At 38.7% G+C, this 25,233-nt stretch overlaps 1 protein-coding gene across 8 annotated transcripts in view; it reads right to left on the bottom strand.

The window, feature by feature from the left end:
* LPP (LIM domain containing preferred translocation partner in lipoma) overlaps nucleotides 1–25,233 on the bottom strand; it is a 694,560-nt gene that overhangs the window by 439,610 nt on the left and 229,717 nt on the right. For all 8 annotated transcript variants that reach the window (XM_082393255.1, XM_082393258.1, XM_082393259.1 and 5 more), the window contains one exon: nucleotides 23,158–23,358. In XM_082393255.1, the coding sequence (XP_082249381.1) occupies nucleotides 23,158–23,350 (193 nt within the window). In that variant the 5' untranslated portion in view covers nucleotides 23,351–23,358. The remainder of the gene's footprint in view (nucleotides 1–23,157; nucleotides 23,359–25,233) is intronic.

The raw sequence follows: 25,233 nt of genomic DNA on the forward strand, positions 1-25,233 counted from the left end.
TATGTAGTTAAGAACATGAATTTCTATCTTGCTCTGGTGTAGGAAAAAGAATGTTTGAGGATATTAGCCTAGAATGGAAGACTTGAGAGGGCGTGCAGGCAGGTGGCAGAGGAACATGCGGAGGGCACACAGAATGGAGAGCCTTTAGCCCATTTCATGGCCTTACTAAATGCATGATATTCCATGGGAACAATTTTACTCCACGCCTCTTAGGAGTAACCAATTTTACGCAATTTCTGTAGCTGAATCATATTTTCATACAATTTTAGAACAGGAAATGAAGAGATAATATTGTTCAATCTCACTGTTTTACAATTGGGAAAACCAACCCCGGGTGGTTTGGTGATGTACATAGGCCATTAGTGCGTAGCTAGGAAGTGTCCTTTCCACTGGACCACACTTCCCTCTGGTTAGCTCTTGTCATGTGCAGTGGTTGCCTTTTTGATTGGCTGGCGCTTCCTTTTTGGTGTAGCTAAGGTAAAATTTCCTTTATTCTGGCAAGTTATTTGTTCTCTCCTTTCAATTGAATATCCACACAATTCTGAGGTTGCATTCAGAACAAAGTCAAACTTTGCAGTAGATCCTAGCTATTAACTAGGATTCATGGTTCTTTATACTCTGGAGAAGAAATAACAAGTGCTACTAGGGTTGAGCTTATTTCTGAAAACAGGATGTTTGAAGGGCATTTCACGAATGGTGCCCACCTTCTAACTACAAGCCTTTGCCCTAGCATTCCCTCTGTGACTCTAGCCTTGCCCTTCCTCTACTTCCAGCAAATGCCCAACTAAGGCACTGATCTACTACCAACAAGTGTCCTGGCAGCTGTTGAAGAGAAGGAAATTTCCTTGTAATACCCAAAATGAGCATAGATCCTAAGATATCTCTTTCTTCAACCTTAGGCTGATACTGTTTTCCAGGATAAGAGGCACCAGTGCCCAATGACAATTTCAGTCTACAGCTGGCAATATTTTCATACAGGTTAATTTTTATCTGGGCTATATCCAATATAGAGCAAACTGCATGGGACACACTGCTTAGGAATGTTATAGATTCACCACTCGCAAAACATGATGCCTCAAAAAACCCTATCTTTAAAGGGAGCTATGGCTGAAGCTCTCTGAAACAGTAACATTATTTGGAATCCAAGATGCCTGAGAGAAAAAAAAGAACTTAATTGTGACATGGTTAAATGAATTGAAAAGAGACTATCGGCACAAATAAAATCTATATACCCCCCAAAATATCTACATTGAGGTGGGGGGGTGTTGGAGGGCTCAATGCCATCAGTGATGATGTAAAAGTGTTTTCAGTTTTATTGAACTTGGCCTTACCTATGTGACTTTGAGTTTGAAGCCTGTGCCTATGCCTCTACCTTGTCAGGTTGCCACAGGAAGATCTTAGAAGTTTCAGGAGACAATCTCACCAGTACCTCCTCTCCAGATGTCTCTAGGTGTTGAGTCATCTGCCTCTATTACTCTAACTATGAATTCTTTACATTCTAAACAAATATATGGGATAGTAAATCACAAAGGTAAGTATAACTGTGGAATGAATGCTGCCACTTCATCACCTTAACTCATAGGCTGAGTTTTAAGAGTTTTGATGTTCACTTTTTCAATTAACCAATGTTTTAGGCATGCTACAACCAGGTAGGGGTAGCATGTAATTGCAACACATGAATAACAAATCACTGGCATAGGCAGAGGGAAAGTAGCAGATTACCCTTCGTCCTTAAGAAAAATACAATAAAAAGAATAAAAATTAAAGGTCTGTAAAACAACTTGAACCCATGAACAAGATAAACCAGGGAAAGCTATTGCAAAAAACAATTACATGGGCAATGCTGATAATCTTATTAATAATCTTAGTTTTGTCTTTACTATTACTCATTCTTAACTCTAACTTTTCCAATTTGTTTCCTCAAAATTTAGACTTGCTTGAGTCCCATGAACTCCAACTTATTTATTGAACTGTAAATCCTATTTGCCCTAATCTAGCTACTTAATCTAATCACAGGAAAGTTCTAAATACATTTGTTGACCTTACTACCCATCAAGACCTTGTATTCTTTTACATTTACAGTGAAGGAAAAAGAGTATTTTCAAAAGTATACACATGAATTTTTTAAAAGTCAACCATAATAATACCACATAGACTAGTCCTACAAGTAAGCCTGACAAACTGTGCTGAAATTGTAATGGCAATCCTTGGTACTTGCACCTTTGTTTAGGAAAAGGAATTCTCTTAGAGGATTTTGCCATTTTCTATCTGCACTCTGTAGCATTAAGTTCAGTTCTGGGTCCTGACAAATGACGCTTTCCAGGATAGGCTAAATATAATAAAATAATTAAAAGCTTCAGAAACCCTACAATGGAACTGTTCAGCTTGAAGGGGGGTAAGGAGATGGGGTGAGGGACAAATCACTATCTTGTAAGGCTCCAAGGGCTCACATAGGGAAGAGGATTTTTCTTTGCAATTCACCTGAATATAGGAAAATATCTTTTAATCCAAAAGAAACACAAGTGACTCTATAAATAAAATATGCTCCCACCTCCTCCATATGTTAAAGCCAAAGAAAACTTCAGATTGTCTAAGAGGACAGATCTACAACAGGGGGATTGCTACTGAGTCTTATGTCATTCCGGAGGGCTTGAGGGTCGTTATTTTGTTTTTGTTCTTGTTTGTGTGGCTAGAGAAGTTCTGTTATCTCTTATTAAATTTGTGCCTAGGCATTTTAAGCTTTATTCCCTCTGCAAAAGGGACCTTCTCCCACTATATTTTCTAAACTATTGTTACATTTAAAACTATCAGTTTTGTATGTTTAATTTGAGCCACCTTCATAAATTTCATACGTATTATTTATTCAGTAAATATTCACTGAATGCACCTTAACTGTGTTAGGCACCGTGAATTTCATGGTGACCAGCATTCCTGCTGCTTCCTGCTCTTAAGGCCAAATCAGCTAGTTGGCAAGGTAACTCTGATGACGCCTCACTAGAATGAATGCCTGCTTAATTTGTTTCTCTGTTCGCTCTTCACCGTTCCTTTCCCAGAGATTCGTAACTCAAAAGTGGTTCCATTTAATGACAACTGGATCACAACTAGGACAATGCAATTAGATTGTTACAGATTTTTTCCCCCTGAGGGTACATGCTTACAACATTAAGTACTAACTACACTCCATGACAGGAGATTATAAATTTATAAGACTAAGTGATATGGCCACTGATTTTATGAAAGCAGATTTCAAACCAGAATAAAGATGAACTTTCCAAAAACTCAGAACTGTCCAAAGACAGAAAGGCCAGTTTCAGTTTCCTGCACTAGAAATATTCAAGAAAAGCCTGAAAAACACCTTGTTAGAGACAGTAGAAACTCAAGTATCAGAAGAGAGACTGGCCTGCCTCCGTGGTTCTAAAGCTTCGAAAGTGTCTTTAAAAAAAAAAAAAGGTGCCCAGATCAATTATATTAGAATATCTGAGGGTGAAGGCCAAGTCTTGGTATTTTTAGAAGCTCCCGAGGTGATTCTTTTGCATGTCATGAGGGTAGAGAACAACTGAGAGACACTGAAAGCCCTCTGCAATACAGTGCGGGCTGTTTTCTAAAATGTTTGTAGATTTTAAGCCCCAAAGTAAAGGGAAAATATGGTAGAAAGACAGTGGCATAACCTCTTCCACTTTAGCAGGGTCATCAAGGAGAAAGGCAATAGGCAACAACATTGGCTGTAATAAAAGAGTCCAAGTCGTAAGATGGGTTCATGAAGGAGAAAGGTCAGAGTTATCAGTAAGTAATACGTTGAAAGCAGACAGAGAAAGGGAGACACACATTTTGAGATTCCAGAGACCATTACTTTCTCAGGCTCTACATGGAAAAGTTGTACTGAGTAAGATATGCATTTCAGATTTTTAGGAGTTCTTGCTCCTTTTCTTCCCTTTATTTATTTATTTTTTAAACCAGAAACTCCCCAGTCACAGTCTCACCTCTTCCAAAGCTGCAGTTATGTTAATGAGATGTTTGCAGAATTCACTGGAATTTTGGGAAGACTGGCAGGAGAAACAGCTTAGCAAAATTATTTTATCAAGGATAGAGCCGTGGCTTTGGGTATTGAAAACAGATCTACCAAAGGCATAAAAGCAAATGTAAAATAAGCTCAAGGCCCCCACTGAATGTCTATGATTTCCAAGTACCATAATATGCTAACACTATAACACTAGAAAACAGCCTATTTTTAGTACTTGAGGTTGTTTTTGAAAATCACTGTGCCATTGAAACTTTTTTTTTTATACTACATCTTTGCCATCCCTTCAAAATTACTAATGATTATTCACCGAGATACCCTATAGCCAAAGGCAACAGTGGTAATAAGGTTGACAGAACCTGGGAAGGGAAAAGTCCACCTCTCCCCTTCAGTGGCTCAGAGGAAGAGAAAGGTAAATGGGGAATAGAAAGGTAAGCACATTGGTCAAGGCCAGAGTGAAAGCTGGCACTGGCCCCAAGAGAAAAATGCAGAAGTTCTGACTCTCAGCCCTTATTGCAAACCACCAGCCATTCTCACTTCCCCTGCCAACAGAGCTGACTTTTGCCAGGGAGGGAAGAACTAGTTTCACAAACAATTATCACAATAAGAAACAAGGGTGGGGTATGAAGGAATCATAACCATGGTGGATTGTTTTTTTGACTATATGATCACTGCCAGGCTTTCAAAAGAAATCAATTTGTTCCTTCAACATTTTACTAGACCAGTTTATAATAAAATCAAATCAGTAATTGTTGCTTGCGTTGATGTAGTTGAACTTTCTGTTTAAGAGTACAAAAAGCTCCAGAGGATGGAGAGAGGCAAACTTGACCCGAACAGTTAACCTTCAAAATATAAAAGCTGCCAGAAGAGCCACCACAAATGAGCCAGGGCAGGAAAGCAAAAGGGGATTTTCTACAGCCATTAATTGCCATATTACTATTATTATCATTATATAACACAGTAGCATATGGGGAGTATTAAATGGTGTACTTTCCAAAGAGACTCTGGCCAACTGGGTTAGGCAATGGCCTCCTTGAATCAAAACCTATTGCTCCTTGAGGCTTGCATAGCTGCCTTGATTAAACACAGCAGCAGGCTGCAGTTGAAGGGATGATTCTTCTTTTTTTTTGAAGGGAGGTAGAACAGAGTAATTGCCAGATGTTTGCAATTTAAGCTATAAAAAGATGGCTGCTTTCCATTCCTGAGTATGTTGAATCTTTTTTTTTCTTTCTACCCAAGCTATTGTGGTTCGCTAAAATAGGCCACTGCACTGATGAATCATCATTCAAAACTGCAATAATGGAAGCAGAACAAATATGACATTTTAAATTCACATATAAGAGAAATAAGTAAAAATGTATGGGTAATAGTTATATGCTAGGCAACAGAAAGCATACTGCAGTATAAAGAACTCAAGAATCTCCTCTTGACTACTTTCTACCTGTAGGACCAGGTATAGTCAATTTCATCACAGAACTTCCATCTCCTCAACCATCAGATGGTAATGAATACCCCTGCGTGGTTAGAGGAAAGAGCCCATGCCTTATCCATCTCCATGCCTCGCCTTACATATGCACTGCCCAGAGGAGATGTACAAATAGATATGAACGTGTACCAAAACCATATATCATGAGATAATTGTGTATATACATCATATGTTATATTGTACATTCACTGTAATTTCTAATATAATTATTAGAACCTGCACCACCATCACCACCAAATGCTCAGTTCTCTCTTCAGACACTGCCTCCTACATTTGGCAAGAGGAAGAGGAAACCCTGGCTTTTATTTAAGCAGCATTAATATTACTGGCTTGGGAGACTGGTGACCTCTTAGGCAGGGGATGTTGTCTTTCTTAATGAGTGAGTTAAGTAACTCTTTGAGGATTTGATGACATGTGGACCCCTTCCCTGAAAAAGACATACACATGGACTAAGTTTAAATACAATATCAGGAGACAGGCTAAATTCCAAGTATGAGTCCCAGAGATAAATGGGACCCAACATAAAATTCCTCAGCAAATTAATTAATTATTTTTCTGTGATGATATAATTAATACCATCTCTAAAATCTCTCTGCCTCATTTAAGAATTTAGAACACAAAAGGGTTTTTAAATTAATAAAAATGGTTTACTTTATACAGTTTGCTTTATATAATGTTCACTTATGTTATTATCTGTGATACTAGTTCAATAATAATAAAAATGTTCCTTCTTAAAGAGATACCATACATATGAATCTTTTTTCTTCCATATTGACATGGTTAAAGTAAAGCCTCTCTCTGAGAAAGGTGTTTTGCAAATTCCAAAAAGGACATATAAACACATCACAATTCTATCAGGAATAAGACAAGCCAATCCTAAAATGTCAATTAGCAAAACATTATCATAGAACAGATAAAACCATGGTTATTTTCAAAAATAGCCAGTAAGAATTACATTTAGACAATTATGATTAAAAATCTATAGATGAAAAAACTATGGATTATTATTCCCAGGGTTAATGTTCATGTTTTAATTTTAATAATAATAATAGCAACAATAATGCTGGCAGCTTCTATCGATTTCACCTTTATTTTGTGCCAGATACTATGCCAATTTATTCACTTAATTTTGAAAATCTGAGATACGTGTATCTCTATTTTAATGTAAGAACATATGGAGAGAGCTTAAGTAGCTACTTAACCTAGTTAGCCCAAGTTCCTAGAGAAGTAAGGGGTAAAATCCAAACTTGAACCCAGATCTATCTGATGTGAGTCTATGTGCTTAACCACTGCCTCCTCTGAGCCTCCCCTCTTTTATCCTTCCAATCCTGTCCTGGCCCCAAGTAAACTCTTCTTTCTGAACCCTCTGAGAAGTTAACCATAAAGCCACTTCACAGACAGAATTTATAGCTTTATGTTGTTAGTTACCTGATCATTTTCATATGTCAGGTTTCTAATGAAAATTATAAACTGCTTAAGGGCTAGCATGTGTTCTTACTCTTTCCCTATCTATTATAGAGTTCTGTTCAATAAAAATGGCATAAGGTGCATCTGAATTGGCCTGAGTAGGGGAACTGAAGTAAAGGCAGAGGGTGAGGTATGAAAATGCAAATTCAGTCTACTGGGAACCATACTGGGTGGGTATGTATGACACCTCAAATGGTGATGTTTCTAGATACACATCATATAACTTGGAGATTTCTTTTTCCAATAAATATATTTCTTACAAAGGAAGCACTTAATAAACTACAAGTCATTATTATATATGAACAGATCAATAACAAAAATATCTGCAAATTTAAATGTCATTTTAATTTCATTTTAATGTCAGTAAAACTACCAATGCAATCTAACAAGTCTAAGCAAAATGACATAATTCACCAGAATTAATGGATATTTCAAATGGTTATTCCAAAGGCCCTCTGAAATAATGTCTTCTTGGTAATGACTTACAGAGATTACTTTGGCTGTTTTATACTTTCATATATCATCCCATACACACCCATGCACAGGTGATTCTAAGTAATTTTCACATATTTTTGGACAAATTCAATTTTCAAACATCTCTGAATGGTAATGACTAGGGAAAATGATTGTGAGAATTTTCTTCTTTTAAAAAATAATAATAGCATTAACATGAGATGCAATGTAGTGCCAAGGAAAACCTCTGGACTTGGAGCTAGGAAGCAAGGATTCAAATCCCAGCTTTGCCCTGTGCTGCCTGTTTCACTTTGTATTATATTCTCTGTAGATTGAAGGTGATGATACCCATCTTTTATAGTGTAACTGAAAGATTAGGTTAACAATGAAGCAGATGAAACAGACTAATAAATCCACTAAAAAGGCTTTTACATCATTACAACAAAGTTCTCCCAGAGAAACTGTTTTAGTAATAGCAGTGGTCAACAATTATTATGCACTGGTTATTCTATATTACCAATGCTTTACTTAAGGGAAAACACTCAAGTTTGGTCACATGTGGCTTCTACATTTATAAGCTTCACTGTGAGTCCTCTGAATCTCAAATTGTTCATTTGTCTCTAGGAACCTTAATAATATAGGAACCATAATAATGTTACAGGATATGGTGGTAATTAAATTAGATACTATGTGGGAAAGTGCTTCAAAATCTATTCACACACACACACACACACACACACACACATCTTTAAAGTTGCAAGTTATAGTGAATATTCCATAATAAACTTCTTCCTTCACTGCTTCCTATTTTCTCAGGATCACCCCAAAAAGGAGATAAACCAAAACCAAAAAAAAAAAAAAAAAAAGTTTTAGTTGCCTCACATCTCACATTCTTAAGGATGAGTGTTTGACTAGGTAAAAAAGGCTACTTTGACCTAATTTGGGGAGAATTAAAAGAGACTTGGTTTTTTTCCCCTGCTTTTTGGACTTAGCATCTGTACATACAGAAACATTTCATTCTCAAGCATGATAGACGCTTGGACAGAAATGGCCTGATCCTTCTGGCCAAGACCACCAGGATAGTACCTCTTGCCCATGGTGTAATAAGATCAGTATACTTTGTTTCTTGGTGCTTCCTGCCTGTAGCTACCCAACTTCCTGGAGCTATTCCTAGAGATATGTGTCAAAGCACACGAGATGTTGAGTCTGCTCAGAGTGAAGTTACTTTGCTCATATTGCAAAGTTCCCAGGAGCCCCGATGCACCACCTAAGGACATCAGCAAAGAGCTGCTAAAATTACAAGGGTCAGAACCGGCACCTTGCTCTGCGTTTGCATATGCCGTTCCCTTTGTTTGGCGTGTCACGCTGTCCACCACCCTCTTCTGCCTGGCAAACAACTAACTCACTCTCCAAGACTCAGCTCAGATGTCCCCTCCTCTGTGAAGCTTTCCCCAATTCCTCCTACACCACATCCTTCATCTTCTTTTACAGCACTTAATTTACAGAATTCAACTTCTGCTATTATATGTCTACCTTTACTAGCAGACCATCTATTCTGCTTGAAAGCAGCAAGATACAGAACAACATACAGAATGGATAGTAAGAGAGAATGCTGGAAGGTCAAAGTGCTAGCAGGGTCTAGGTGTCACACCTCAGGGATCTGCCCTCCTCTCTCTCTGGTGCTGTCCTCAGCCATCCAGTCTCTGGATACTGTAAATTTAAGGAAGGATGATAAAAAATATAACAGCATGATATTTCTTTCTTTTACAGCTCCTAGGGTCAATCATTGTTCCAGGGTATGATTTCTTTATATGGAACATTTGCCCAAAGGCTTAGGTGTCGGATTTATTTTTATAATATTCATAATGAATCCATTTATAGATGATTTACATAGGCCTGTTGTGACCCAAAATCGGCTGACATTTCAGGCATTGTTACCTGAAGTTACACAAGAGCAAGTGCTCTATAATGAAAAAGTTTGGGCACTGCTGAGGCATTCTAGAAGAATCTTTTTTATTTACATCTTCTTCTGTTTTTGGATCCCAATTAAAATTCCTTGGAACAACATATGCAGGAGACTGGTACTTATGATGAAAAGCACAGCATCATGAAGGCCGATTTGAGCCCCTGAATTGCTACATTGTTCATACAATAAAAGATGCATAAGACTTCCACAGCCACTATCCTTTACTAAGGAGAGAGTCTGTACCCACAGGACCTGGAGAAGGTTCAAGGGCATTAAAAGATTGGCCCCTGGAGTTACTGAAATAAACAAATGGTTCCCAAACTTTGGTTGAGTATCAATCAGAATTATCTGGCGAGTTTTATTTCATTTTGTTTTAATGCAGATTTCTGGGACCCATGCCCTGAGATTCTGATTCTATAGGACTGACATGAGCCCCAGGGACCGTGCTCTTTTTTTTTTTTTTTTTTTTAATGTTCCCCAAGTCTTTCTGATGACTGGTCAGCTTTGAAAACCACTGGTGTAAACCACCACTGTAACAGTGATCTTCAAATGGTGCATGCAAGATGGTACCTTGAGAAGGACAAGAAAACATTAAGAAATCTATATGTATGTATTTACCTTATTGTTCTGAAACTTTTTATTTTAAAATATAGACTCACAGAAAGTTGTAAAAATAGTATAGAGTCCCAAGTACTGCTCACCCAGCCTCCCTCAATGGTAACGTCTGATAAAGATATAATACAAAATCCAAGCCAGGAAAACTGACATTGTTTCATTACTGTTAACTAGCCCTTATTCAGTTTTCACCATATTTTAACCTGCATTCCTTTGTCTGTGTATATAGATCTATGCTATTTTAACTCATGTACAGGTTCATGTAACCACCACCGCAATCGAGATACAGAACTCTTCCACCACCAATTCCCTGTTGCTTTTTCTTGGTATGAATGCCCTGCCCCACTCCATCGCCAATCCTGTCCCCTAACAACCATTCATCTGTTCTCCATCACTATAGTTTAGTCATCTCAAGAATGTCTTATAAATGGAATCATACGATATATGTAATCCTTCAAGATTGATTTTTCTTTTTTCATTAAGCATAATGCCCTTGAGGTGAATCCAGGATGCTGCATGTATCAACCCCTTCTTATTAATGAACAGTACTATTCCACTGTATGCATGGACCTGACTCTATTTAAACACTTACCCACTGGAGGACATTTGAGACGTTGCCAGTATCTTGCCGTTATGAAAACAGTTATGAACATTCATGTACAGGAGTTTCTGTGAACATAACTTTTCATGTCTCTGGATTAAATGCTCCAGGGTACAACTGCTAAATCATATGGTTAGTACACATTTATGTTGGTTTAAAAAAAAACAGCTGCCAAAGAGTTTTCCAGAATGGTTATACCATTTTACATACAACTACCAGCAATGTATGAGAAATTCAGCTTCTCCACATCTTCGCCAGCATATATGATTTCTTATTTTACCTGGCTTAATGGGTGTATGGTGACGCCTTATTGTAGTTCTACATTTATTTTTATTCTTGAAAAAGAAATTAAGCTTTCTTCATATTTAAAACATGGAGTGAAAATTGTATCACACATTTATATAATTTAAAAATGAAGATTGAAGAGCACCTCACCACACAATACTGCATTATTCACAGTTTTTGGAGTCAGACACGGATGAGGAATCTACCACCTCATTAAGGCATTCACTTCAGCAGTTAATTAAGTTGACAGGTTACAAAATAAAAGAGACTTTTGTCAACAATTCATGAATTCGTTTTTGTTCTAAAACATCTAATCCACTCACTCTGTGCACATACATTAATTCTATCACTGGAGATTCTAAGCAAGTCACCCAAAACACTTCAGTGACACGGAACAGTGGCCATAATGGAAGGGTCCACAGGATCCAGACTCAGCTTCACCACTTACTGTTCTGTAATATTGAACAAACAACCTGACCGCTCTGAACCTTTAAAACTGAGGTAATAACCCCTGCCTGTATTCAACAATTTTGATTTGTTATTTACAGCATTCCTAGAGAAAAGGTCCTATAACCTCCTAGAAATGTATTAGGGAATTAACTATCCTTATGTGAGAAATGAAATTGTATTAGATAATTTTTAAGATTCATCCTGGTTCAAGAATTTTATAATATATATAATACTGAGGCACTGTGATTCCTATCACTGTTATTAGAGGTTAATACTGTTTACCAGTATTTATGAATATTATTATTAGTAATAATTATATTTATATTACTATATATTTATTAGTCTTATAGTACTAGTGTTATAATTTAGAAAAATTATTAGTAATAGTGTGTATAAAATTATGAAATGCATTTATTAAATACCGTTTTATAATTTTATCAATATTACTTAATATTAATAAAAGCAACTAGTTATTTTTATTATAGCAAGAAATACACTCTATGAGGGCAGAGATCAATCTCTGTTTTGCTCATTACTTCAGCCCCTAGAAGAGTGTCTGACACAAATTCTGTTTTAAGTAAATGATTGTTGAATAAGTATGCAAAAGTAATTCCTAGAGTCGTAACGTACTTTATAATTTATAAAACATTTTTACACTCACTGTTATATTTGATCCTCAAAACAATCTGGTAAGATAATTAATATTAACAACTAGTTTTATAAATTAAGGAATATGGAATAGAAAATTGTCATGCCCAAGATCAAGTGGTGAAACTGAGGCTGGCATGTAAATACCCTGACAACCAAGTCACCACTGAACCTTGGCTCTTTTGAGTGTCAATAAGGCCTATGAATATTTAGTAAGATCTGATTTCACGATTTCACCCAATTACAAGTTCTTTCCTCTTCAGGAAGGTGCAATGTAAAGATCAAATTAATACAATTATTACCCAACCCTTTAATGAATGAACAGCTTGTCCTTTTTCCCCCCTGAGGCTCTGAAAATTAAAACTCATGTACTGGCACTCCACAGTGATAGATGAGGCTCAAGATGCTTACCCTGAACCAGAAAAGGGACATGTCAGTCAAACTCGAGTCTCATTAGAGTTCCTGATGTTTCAGTGAATCTGCGACTGTCCTCTTGACAGACCATGCATGGTTATAACAAACAGTCTGAGAAGTCGCGAGTGTTCTTCTGCGATGGCTGGCAACTTAACAGGACTGTCAGAACTACATAAGGAAGATGTTTCCCATTTGTACCTCCAAAATCACAGGCCAGATTCACCTTTCATGTCAGGGAAGAGAGACGATAGGACTCCAGGGACAGGAGCGTACAGTGCAAGTATAAATATTTCAACATCAACTTGTTCAGAGCTCACCATCAGTCCTTATATATTTCCTACTACCAATTATTCCAGGTGTAAAAAAGAAAAAGCTTTTACTAACTGTAAGAAGAGAAGCAGCATCAAATTGGCTTATATGGGCAAGATTAAAAATGGCAGAAAAAAATCCATTCTAAATTACTTCTTCCAATATATTGCCATAGGTGGCCATCCGTTTCCCTCACATTTTAGCTATCTGTTGAGAAAACAAATATGTCCTGCCTGACCAAGTTACATGACTTCATATCACTAAAAGCTAGTTCTGCACCAAGTAACAATAATCAGACTCATCAATTCCTAGGAACCAAGCCCCAACTTTGTCTCTTCCAATCTAAGTCAGTGGAGACCCAATGGAATGAGTATATTTAGGGCCTGAGTTCTGGAGCCAGTTCAGCCCCAAACTCTTGGGTAACCTTGGGAAGACATTCTCTTCCCTCTCAGACTCAGTTTTCACATCTGACAAGTAAAAGAATTGGCCTAGAAAACCTTCAAACACTTTTCTAGTTCTGCTGCTCAAAGACTTCGTGATTAAAACATGAAGAATGGCTCTGGCAGGAGAGTGGAATGGAAACAAGCTTGGCTGCCATTTCCATCATGGGAGATCAGTTGCTTATGAGGACATTTGTTCTGGTTACTATGTTTACCCCAGATTATCAATCGCCTATAACTATTCCCTCTCCATAGAATGGATTAGTAACCTCAGGTAGCAGAAAGCACAGAGAGATCTAGTAAAAAATTTCCAGGCTTAGGATCCTCACTGAATAGAATTCACTTCACCTATTCTGATTTGACTTTACAAGTCGAGGTGAAGCAATGTAGGTAAAGATTGAAAACAGAGGCTTTGTTTATATTATACAGAAGTGTGTAAGGTAATATACAAAGGAAAAGTTTGTGAAAAGAGCAACCATTTGGAAATTAATTTCAAAGAAAAATCATGAAATAATAAAATAATGGAGTTAAAATAGATGAGGCTGTCTAGCCCAATCTCTAATAAATAGAAACCTTTAAAATCAGCAAGAGCCCTAGATATAAAGAATAGAGCCTAGCTCTACAATTTTACTAACTACATGATTATGGAATAAGTTATTTCACTTCTGGTAGTTTACCACTCAGTAAAATGGCAATAGCATCTGTTCTACCTGGCTCAGAGAGCTACAGTAAAAACTCTCTTTTGAGAATTAAATAACAATGAATATGGAAGTGCTATATGAACTACAAAGGAGTGTACAAGGAAAAGTAATTCTACTGAAAGGGTCACCTCGAATTTGTACCCTATGGAATCATTTTTTTTAAAAATCTTATATAAAAAATATTTTTTAAAAGAAACTTCAGACACTGGAGAAAGTCAACTTAAAGCTGTAAGATAACTCCAACTATACAAACTTGCAAACTTTACAAATCATTCTGTATGATAATCTATTGCAATGAGGGATACAAAACATTATCAAATGTCATTCGGCCAAACTATTGAGAGAGAGAGAGACAGAGAAAATTTCCAACTGCCAGAGTTATAACAGTAGGAAAATTTCAAAACCATCTCCATAAAATAATGTATTAGTAAAGGAAAAAAGCTCACTTACTTTGCTATCTACCAAGGACAAAAAAAAAGAAAGATCTATACCCTATTCTACCATCAAAGCCTAGGGCTTTGGGGAATGTTCGAAAATTTGAAGCAAAGAGAGGACCCTGATGATAGGAAAAAGAACACTACTGCTAGGTGGGGCTAATGGCGGACTCTGGGAGGGCTCACGCCAAGGAGTACTCTTAAGAACTTCTGCTGCCAGTGTCCTTATCCCCGTGGTGAGCCACAGCTGCCCCCCACCTCTGCAGGAGACCCTCCAACACTAGCAGACCTTGTGTCAAGAAGCAAGAACAACTACAATCCTGCAGCCTGTGGAACAAAAACCACATTCACAGAAAGATAGACAAGATGAAAAGGCAGAGGGCTATGTACAAGATGAAGGAACAAGATAAAACCACAGAAAAAAAACTAAATAAAGTGGATATAGGCAACATTCAGAATAATGGTAGTAAAGATGATCCAGGACCACGGAAAAAGAATAGAGGCAAAGATCGAGAAGATGCAAGAAATGTTTAAAAAAGACCTAGAAGAATTAAAGGGCAAACAAAGAGAGATGAACAATACAATAACTGAAATAAAAAATACACTAGAAGGGATCAATAGCAGAGTAACTGAGGCAGAAGAACAGATGAGTGACCTGGAAGACAGAATGGTGGAATTCACTGCTGCAGAACAGAATAAAGAAAAAAGAATGAAAATAAATGAAGACAGCCTAAGAGGTCTCTGGAACAACATTAAAGGCAACAACATTCGCATTATAGGGGTCCCAGAAAGAGAAGAGAGAAAGGACTCGAGAAAATATTTGAAGAGATTATAGGCAACAACTTTCGCATTATAGGGGTCCCAGAAAGAGAAGAGAGAAAGGACTCAAGAAAATATTTGAAGAGATTATAGTCAAAAACTTCCCTAACATGGGAAAAGAAATAGCCACCCAAGTCCAGGAAGCGCAGAGAGTCCCATACAGGATAAACCAAGGAGAAACACACCAAGACACACAGAAATCAAATTGGCAAAAATTAAAGACAAAGAAAAATTACTGAAAGCAGCAGGGAAAAATGACAAATAGCATACAAGGGAACTCCCATAAGGTTAACAGCTGATTTCTCAGCAGAAACTCTGCAAGCCAAAAGGGAGTGGCATGATATATTGAAAGTGATGAAAGGGAAGAACCTAAAATCAAGATTACTCTACCCGGCAAGGATCTCATTCAGATTTGATGGAGAAATCAAAAGCTTTACAGACAAGCAAAACCTAAGAAAATTCAGCACTGTCAAACCAGCTCTACAACAAATGCTAAAGGAAATTCTCTAAGTGGGAAACACAAGAGAAGAAAAGGACCTACAAAAACAAACCCAAAACAATTAAGAAAATGGCAATAGGAACATACATAGTGATAATTACCTTAAACGTGAATGGATTAAATGCTCCAACCAAAAGACACAGGCTCTCTGAATGGATACAAAAACAAGACCCATATATATGCTGTCTACAAGAGACCCTAGGGACACATACAGACTGAAAGTGAGTGGATGGAAAAAGATATCACATGCAAATGGAAATCAAAAGAAAGCTGGAATAGCTATACTCATATCAGATAAAATAGACTTTAAAATAAAGAACGTTACAAGAGACAAAGAAGGACACTACATAATGATCAAGGGATCAATCCAAGAAGAAGATATAACAATTATAAATATATATGCACCCAACATAGGAGCACCTCAATACATAAGGCAACTGCTAACAGCTATAAAAGAGAAAATCGACAGTAACACAGTAACAGTGGGGGACTTTAACACCTCACTCACACCAATGGACAGATCATCCAAACAGAAAATTAATAAGGAAACACAAGCTTTAAATGACACAATAGACCAGATAGATTTAATTGATATTTATAGGACATTCCATCCAAAAACAGCAGATTACACTTTCTTCTCAAGTGCACATGGAACATTCTCCAGGATAGATCACATCTCGGGTCACAAATCAAGGCTCAGTAAATTTAAGAAAATTGAAATCATATCAAGCATCTTTTCTGACCACAACGCTATGAGATTAGAAATGAATTACAGGGAAAAAAAGGTAAAAAAACACAAACACATGGAGGTTAAACAATACATTACTAAATAACCAAGAGATCACTGAAGAAATCAAAGAAGAAATCAAAAAATACCTAGAGACAAATGACAATGAAAACACGATGATCCAAAACCTATAGAATGCAGCAAAAGCAGTTCTAAGAGGGAAGTTCATAGCAATACAAGCCTACCTCAAGAAACAACAAACATCTCAAATAAACAATCTAACCTTACACCTAAAGGAACTAGAGAAAGAAGAACAAAGAAAACCCAAAGTTAGTAGAAGGAAAGATCAGAGCAGAAATAAAGATCAGAGCAGAAATAAATGAAACAGAAACAAAGAAAACAATACAAAGATCAATAAAACTAAAAGCTGGTTCTTTGAGAAGATAAACAAAATTGATAAACCATTAGCCAGACTCATCAAGAAAAAGAGGGAGAGGACTCAAATCAATAAAATTACAAATGAAAAAGGAGAAGTTACAACAGACACGGCAGAAATACAATGCATCCTAAGAGACTACTACAAGAGACTCTATGCCAATAAAATGGACAACCTGGAAGAAATGGACAAATTCTTAGAAAGGTATAACCTTCCAAGACTGAATCAGGAAGAAATAGAAAATATGAACAGACCAATCACAAGTGATTAAATTGAAACTGTGATTAAAAATCTTCCAACAAACAAAAGTCCAGGACCAGATGGCTTCACAGGTGAATTCTATCAAATATATAGAGAAGAGCTAACACCCATCCTTCTCAAACTCTTCCAAAAAGTTGCAGAGGAAGGAACGCTCCTGAGCTCTTTCTATGAGGCCACCATCACCTTGATACTAAAACCAGACAAAGATACTACAAAAAAAGAAAATTACAGACCAATATCACTGATGAACATAGATGCAAAAATCCTCAACAAAATACTAGCGAACAGAATCCAACAACACATTAAAAGGATCATACACCATGATCAACTGCGATTTATCCCAGGGATGCAAGGATTCTTCAGTATACGCAAATAAATCAGTGTGATACACCATATCAATAAATTGAAGAATAAAAACCATATGATCATCTCAATAGATGCAGAAAAAGCTTTTGACAAAATTCAACACCCATTTATGATAAAAACTCTTCAGAAAGTGGGCATAGAGGGAACCTACCTCAACATAATAAAGGCTATATATGACAAACCCACATCAAACATCATTCTCAATGGTGAAAAACTGGAAACATTTCCTCTAAGATCAGGAACAAGACAAGGATGTCCACTCTCGCCACTACTATTCAACATAATTTTGGAAGTTGTAACCATGGCATTCAGAGAAGAAAAAGAAATAAAAGGAATACAAATGGGAAAAGAAGAAGTAAAACCGTCACTGTCTGCAGATGACATGATACTATACATAGAGAATCCTAAAGATGCCACCAGAAAACTACTAGAGCTAATCAATGAATTTGGTAAAGTTGCCGAATACAAAATTAATGCACAGAAATCTCTTGCATTCCTATATACTAATGATGAAAAATCTGAAAGAGAAATTAAGGAAACACTCCCATTTACCACTGTAACAAAAAGAATAAAATACCTAGGAATAAACCTACTTAGGGAGACAAAAGACTTGTATGCAGAAAACTATAAGACACTGATGAAAGAAATTAAAGATGATACAAACAGATGGATATACCATGTTCTTGGATTGGAAGACTCAATACTGTGAAAATGACTATATTACCCAAAGCAATCTACAGATTCAATACAATCCCTATCAAATTACCAATGGCATTTTTTTACAGAACTAAAACAAAAAATCTAAAATTTGTATGGAGACACAAAAGACCCCGAATAGCCAAAGCAGTCTTGAGGGAAAAAAACATAGCTGGAGGAATCAGACTCCCTGACTTCAGACTATACTACAAAGCTACAGTAATCAAGACAATATGGTACTGGCACAAAAACAGAAATACAGATCAATGGAACAGGATAGAAAGCCCAGAGATAAACCCACACACCTATGGTCAACTAATCTATGATAAAGGAGGCAAGGATATACAATGGAGAAAAGATAGTCTCTTCAATAAGTGGTGCTGGGAAAACTGAACAGCTACATGGAGAAGAATGAAATTAGAATACTCCCTAACACCATACACAAAAATAAAGTCAAAATGGATTAGAGACCTAAATGTAAGACCAGACACTACAAAACTCTTAGAGGAAAACATAGGAAGAACACTCTTTGACATAAATCACAGCAAGATCTTTTTTGATCCACCTCCTAGAGTAATGGAAATAAAAACAAAAATAAACAAATAGGACCTAATGAAACTTAAAAGCTTTTGCAAAGCAAAGGAAACTACAAGCAAGACGAAAAGACAACCCTCGGAATGGGAGAAAATATTTGCAAACGAATCAACGGACAAAGGATTAATCTCCAAAATATATAAACAGCTCATGCAGCTCAATATTAAAAAAACAAACAACCCAATCCAAAAATGGGCAGAGGACCTAAATAGACATTTCTCCAAAGAAGACATACAGATGGCCAAGAGGCACATGAAAAGCTGCTCAACATCACTAATTATTAGTGAAATGCAAATCGAAACTACAATGAGGTATCACCTCACACCAGTTAGAATGGGCATCATCAGAAAATCTACATACAACAAATGCTGGAGAGGGTGTGGAGAAAAGGGAACCCTCTTGTACTGTTGGTGGGAATGTAAATTAATACAGCCACTATGGAGAACAGTACGGAGGTTCCTTTAAAAACTCAAAATAGAATTACCACATGACCCAGCAATCCCACTACTGGGCATATACCCAGAGAAACTGTAATTCAAAAAGACACCCCAGGGTTTCCCTGGTGGCACAGTGGTTGAGAGTCTGCCTGCTAATGCAGGGGACACGGGTTCGAGCCCTGGTCTGGGAAGATCCCACATGCCGTGGAGCAACTAGGCCCGTGAGCCACAACTACTGAGCCTGAGCGTCTGGAGCCTGTGCTCCGCAACAAGAGAGGCCATGATAGTGAGAGGCCCGCGCACCGCAATGAAGAGTGGCCCCCGCTTGCTGCAACTAGAGGAAGCCCTCGCACCGAAACGAAGACCCAACACAGGCAAATAAATAAATAAATAAATAAATAATAATTAAAGGTGCTAATAATTAAAAAAAAAAAAAAAAGACACCCTAATGTTCATTGCAGCACTATTTACAATAGCCATGACATGGAAGCAACCTAAATGCCCATCGACAGACGAATGGATAAAGAAGATGTGGTACAATGGAATATTATTATACAATGGAATATTATTCAGCCATAAAAAGGAACGAAATTGGGTCATTTGTAGAGACGTGGATGGATCTAGAGACTGTCATACAGAGTGAAGTAAGTCAGAAAGAGAAAAACAAATATCGTATATTAACGCATATATGTGGAACCTCGAAAAATGGTACAGATGAACCAGTTTGCAGGGCAGAAATTGCCACACAGATGTAGCAACATATGGACACCAAAGGGAGAAAGTGGTGGGGGTAGGGGTGGTGGTGTGATGAATTGGGAGATTGGGATTGACATATATCCACTAATATGTATTAAAAAAAAAAAAAAAAAAACCACTACTGCTAGTACTTTCAAGACCAAAAGAAAAATTGCATCATCTTATTGCCCTCATCAGTCTAGAACAGAACGTGATGAGACAAAACCATATACACACACCAACTTCATTCCACAAAAAAATACGTAGACACTTAACCTGGTAAAATTTGCAAGAAGACAAAACAATAAAAAATATATATGGCTCATAAGCATATAGTACAGGACACAAAAAGGCATTTGGAAATGCAGGGGCATTCCAAGACACACAAGTTGTTGAAAAAGAAAAATCAATGAAAAATGAGAACAATGGTAGTAAAATAAAAAGACCCTAAGACCTAAAGAGCTACTAACTGGGAAAAAAAGTACACCCACTCTTAAATGTGCCAAAGCCCTTTAGAGAAAGTTATTAGCAGAATACCTTATAAAAAAAATGATATAAATATAAGTTGACGTGGAAAACATGTGGGTACTTTTTCTACTTTCACAGTCAGAATTTAAAAATGAGAAAGCAAACCCCAGAGATTACAGACAAAATACCAAGGTGAGAAATGTAATTGGTAACTTCAAGGTAGCAGTGGTTAAACAAATCCTGGGCTAAAAAGCTCAGGGAATGGGGAGACGAGGTAAAAGAAATTCAAACAGAACCATAAAGCCTAAAAAGTGGTTAAGAAGCTCGAATCTGTGCCTGGAAAAGCAGGCTCATATTGCTGTAGTTTAACTATCACCGCAAACATCATTGAGTAGCTACTAGGTGTCAGGTGTCCTGCTGGATGCTGTTGGGAGTAAAAGGTATGAGTCAGGCAGCCCCAGCCTCTAAAACGTCCGAGTCTACCAAAGGAGACAGGACCATACACAAGTAAATCCATTAAAAGGACAGTTGTGAAAAAGATTGTATGAGATGAACAGAGGTTATGGCTGAGGGACAGAGTAGAATATAATACAAGGTCCTGATAACTCTGGACTCAAACAAAGGGGACCTGAGGTCTGGTACCAACTTGACCACAAGCAGGCTGTGCATCTCTGAACAAATCACTCAGTCTCTCTGCACTGCAGTTCTCATCTTTATACCAGCAAAAGGTGGACTGTGTGATTTCTGTTAGTTCTACACTCTGTCTTTGTGGCTGAGGTTTTTGGAAGTCAGGGCCTGAATTAAGCTGTGAATGTTAAGGCTTTATGGGCTAGAAATTGAGGGTGCGTATGTACGGGGCAAAGAATGGCAATGGCGTGAGCTGAGACACGAGACCTCATCAACTCACGCGGTAAATGAAAACTGTGTTACCTACTACCTGGGGATTTCACTAATGGTACAGAACATTCTAAATGGACAAAAAAAGAAAAAGAAAATGGATATAAACTTTAGGAAATGTATAAACAATTAAACAAAAATAACATGAATTATAAAAACACTGGGAGCCACAGAGGATGCACTAACATTTAAATTAAATATAAAGGAAAGCAAATCTTACACTTCTAACAAATATCGTGCCATAATATATAGCAGATGAAGAGATGGAGCTATATTTTAAAAAGTCTGAATATCCATGAACCTTTATCCATGTTTGTCTTTAAAATGTATATATGCAAGGGAAATTTCTTCCTTTACGTATTCAAAAAAGGTTATATTAAAAAGAAAAGAGAGATTGGCAGAATTGCAAGAAAGACTCAAGACTTCAGAAATTCAGTGAGACTGAGTTGCTTCGAGAGAGGATGCCACATTCCGAACTGTTTATTGCAAGACGAGAATTACTGAGCGGTGCCCTCACCCATGCAGCCATCCGCCATACATCCAAATATATATACACATAGGAACATACAGACATACATTTGACCATACACAATCATTCCCACTAAAAACACAGTAGCATAATAAGAGCCAAGAGGAACATAAGGATGAGTGAGAAACCATGTCTTGTTGCTTAAATGGGGAAACAAAGCTTACATTCTTATAAGGAAGTAGGGAAGTATCACCATCATATGGGGCCTGAGTGCCACATATGCCAGGAAGAGAAGGACCGGCAGCACGGCAGGATGGGTGAAGACAACAGCCTCACTTCAGAAACTCTGTAGCCACAAAACCGCAGAGAACGTCACCTCTTTTCTCTAAGCTTCCATTGCTTTACGTGAAAAAATACTTAGTTCATAGGGTTATAGGGAAGGCAATAAAATGACAGTGAAAAGCACAGTGCCTCACACGGACTATCTGGTCAGTAGCGGCAGATTAAGAAGAGCAGGAGGAACAACAAAAGAAGTAGGAAGTTGATAGTCAGAATAGGATGCACGTGGAAACCCAGGGAAGGGAGTGATTACTTTGGATCTAGGTCAAGTCCAGACACCGGAGAAGGTGATACAAATAGGATGGTGACAGGTGACAGAAGGGTGTGAGGTGTCATGCTAAGAAAGGACAAAGAGTGGAGCAAAGAGCTGCAGAGGATCAGAGATGATGCCAGTGTCCCCAGAGACCCAGCTAGACAGGGGGAGAACCTCACAGAGTACAGTGACGAGGATGGGGCATCTCAATGCAGGAAGAGTCGGCCAAGGGGACAACTCACCGGAATTCACAGCACTCGTGGTGAATCTGACCCCTCGAGGAGGGGTCTGAAGTGCACCCATTACCTGCTTCTCTCCTCCCTCTCACACACGCCAACACGATATAGGACCTGCCCCATCCTGCCCCTCGGGTGTGCATTGACTGTCATACCTGCTAGACCTCCTCACACCTCTGCCTCCTTCTCTATAAGAAACCCTGTCTTTATTCCCTTCACATCAGAAGGGAGTCCACTGTTTGGCAGCATTTTTGGACACACGTCCAATGGTAAGAGGGAGGGACGACTGGGTGCTAGACACATTTCTATAAGACGGTGGGATGGGGATGGAGGATACAGCAGTAGAAGAGCACTGAGCTATGAATGAAGAGATGAGGGTTCTAGTTTTAGCTCTGGCCCGAACTCACTGTATAACCATAGTCATAGAGCCCCTAAGAGATCTCAATCTTTATGCCCAAAAGAAGAGCTGCCTGGATGGTTACTTGATGCTTTTTAACCTTTGACAGTCTATACACTATGATAACCACACCACAAATTCTTGAGCTACCTTGTTCCAACACAACTTTGTACTACAAATCACTTTTTATTGTATTGAACTCTCCCATTTGGGGCACCCACCTCTGCAATCCTTCACTCACCTTCACCGCCAGGTTGCTTGTATGGGTTGTACTTGGGCTTTGGAGCAACGACTGGGGCAAACTTCTTCGGTGGTTGTTGTGTGGACACTGAAATGCTGGGGGTCCCAAAGGAATGGGTGGTCTCCATCCGTGCAGACACATGGCCAAGGGGCTCAGCAGAGCTTTTGGGTGGCAGCCAAGATGGGTGAGACATTGTTGAATCTGGAATTAAAAAGAAACCAACAGTTGTTTTTAAAGAAACACAAAAATGAAGACAATATACTTCACTTTGTTATTACTTCTTCTTAATCCATACTTAATAAAATCTTGAAAAAGGACTCTAGGGCTTCCCTGGTGGCGCAGTGGTTGAGAATCTGCCTGCTAATGCAGGGGACACGGGTTCGAGCCCTGGTCTGGGAAGATCCCACATGCCGCGGAGCGGCTGGGCCCGTGAGCCACAATTACTGAGCCTGCGCGTCTGGAGCCTGTGCCCCGCAGCGGGAGGGGCCGCGATAGTGAGAGGCCCGCGCACCGCGATGAAGAGTGGCCCCCACTTGCCGCAACTGGAGAAAGCCCTCGCACGAACCGAAGACCCAGCACAGCCAAAAAAAAAAAAAAAAAAAAAAAAAGGACTCTAAGAAGGAGAGAAGGAAGGGAGGGTGGGAGGGAGGGAGAGGAAGGGAGGGAGAGGAAGGGAGGGGAGGGGAGGGGAGGGGAGGGGAGGAAAAAAAGGAGGAGAGTTATGAAAAACTTGCCTTAACTGGAGGAGGAGAAAAATTGAACACTCCCCTCAACCAATCTGGAATTCCTCTCTTCCAACAGCTACCTATTTTAGTGCCTAGGACTCTTCAGGAAATAGACATGAGTAAGAAATGGTCCCTAACCTTAAGAAATTTCTATGGTAGGAGAATCTTATACTAGCAAGGTTGGAAAAAAGCTTCAATTTTATTAATAATCTATTAAAATGATTACCACATCAATTAAATGGTGGTAAGTGACCTAAATGAGGTGATATTATCTAAAGGAGGTAAAAAAAAATAAAGTGTTGCTGGAATGTAGAAAAAGATAAGATCACTTATTGCAGGGAGCAGAACTAAGACCTCATTAATGAGGCAACCTTCAGACTGGGCCTTGAGTGCTGAGTAGAGGTCGGGCCCGAACAGAGGCAACCTTGCATGAGCAGAAAAGTACACAGTACTTCAGTTTAGCGTGGCTGTGGGGGAATAAGGAAAAGTAGCTAGCAAAAGAACTAAAAATGAGGGATGGAACCAAAGCACTGACAGCTTTGCATGCAAGCTTGAGGAGTCCGAATTTATTCTGCAGGCATTAAGGAACCCCCAAAGGTTTATTCTTGAAACAAGGGCATGACTAACGCAAGGCAGGACATTTAAAATGATCCCTCTGGCAGGAGCAGGACTGCTCCTCACCAAGGGGCACTTGGAAATCGCAAGGAGGGACACCGTTTGCCGCAATGCCTAGGACAATTACTGGTACTCAGTAGCCAGGGGCTAAAATATTCAACCCCTGTAACGCACAGGGCAGCCCCGCATAACACGCATCAGGAACTCTGCTGAGCGGATGCCATACAGGACCTTTAGGAAGAGCCCAGCCAGTCCAGGGGCTATCCTACTGGGATTAAAATACACTCTGCGAGGAAAGAAAAACGGTGTCTTGGTGTCAGGGTAAGCCAACCACCCCTACAGGCAGCCTGCAGGCTGGGGCCAAGCCTCACAGACTGCCACTGAGGAGGGCTCTCCAAGTCTGATTGCAAGAGCTCTCCAGCGTGGGGAGGCCCGGAAGCCTCCCTCACCCTCTCCCAGCCCCAAATCCACCCCATAATTTATTAATTGGACTGAATTAATTGAGAGGGCTCCATGATTACCTCCAGATGTCTGTAACAACCAAGAAAACTGGAAATGCAGGAAAAAATAAAGGCCTCAGCACGTGGCATGGCCAGGGAGAGATGGGGCCCAGCATGGCCTGGGTAGCATTACACCACGCCAGGAGGGGTGACATGACCCTGAGCAGCCCCACTGCCCTTATCCGCTGTCCCAGGTTCCCCTGTTCCCTGTCCTCCTTAACTCACAGAGTTTCATG

Source organism: Balaenoptera borealis (genome assembly GCF_965194805.1).
Source record: "Balaenoptera borealis genome assembly, chromosome: 5".
Lineage (NCBI taxonomy): Eukaryota > Metazoa > Chordata > Mammalia > Artiodactyla > Balaenopteridae > Balaenoptera > Balaenoptera borealis.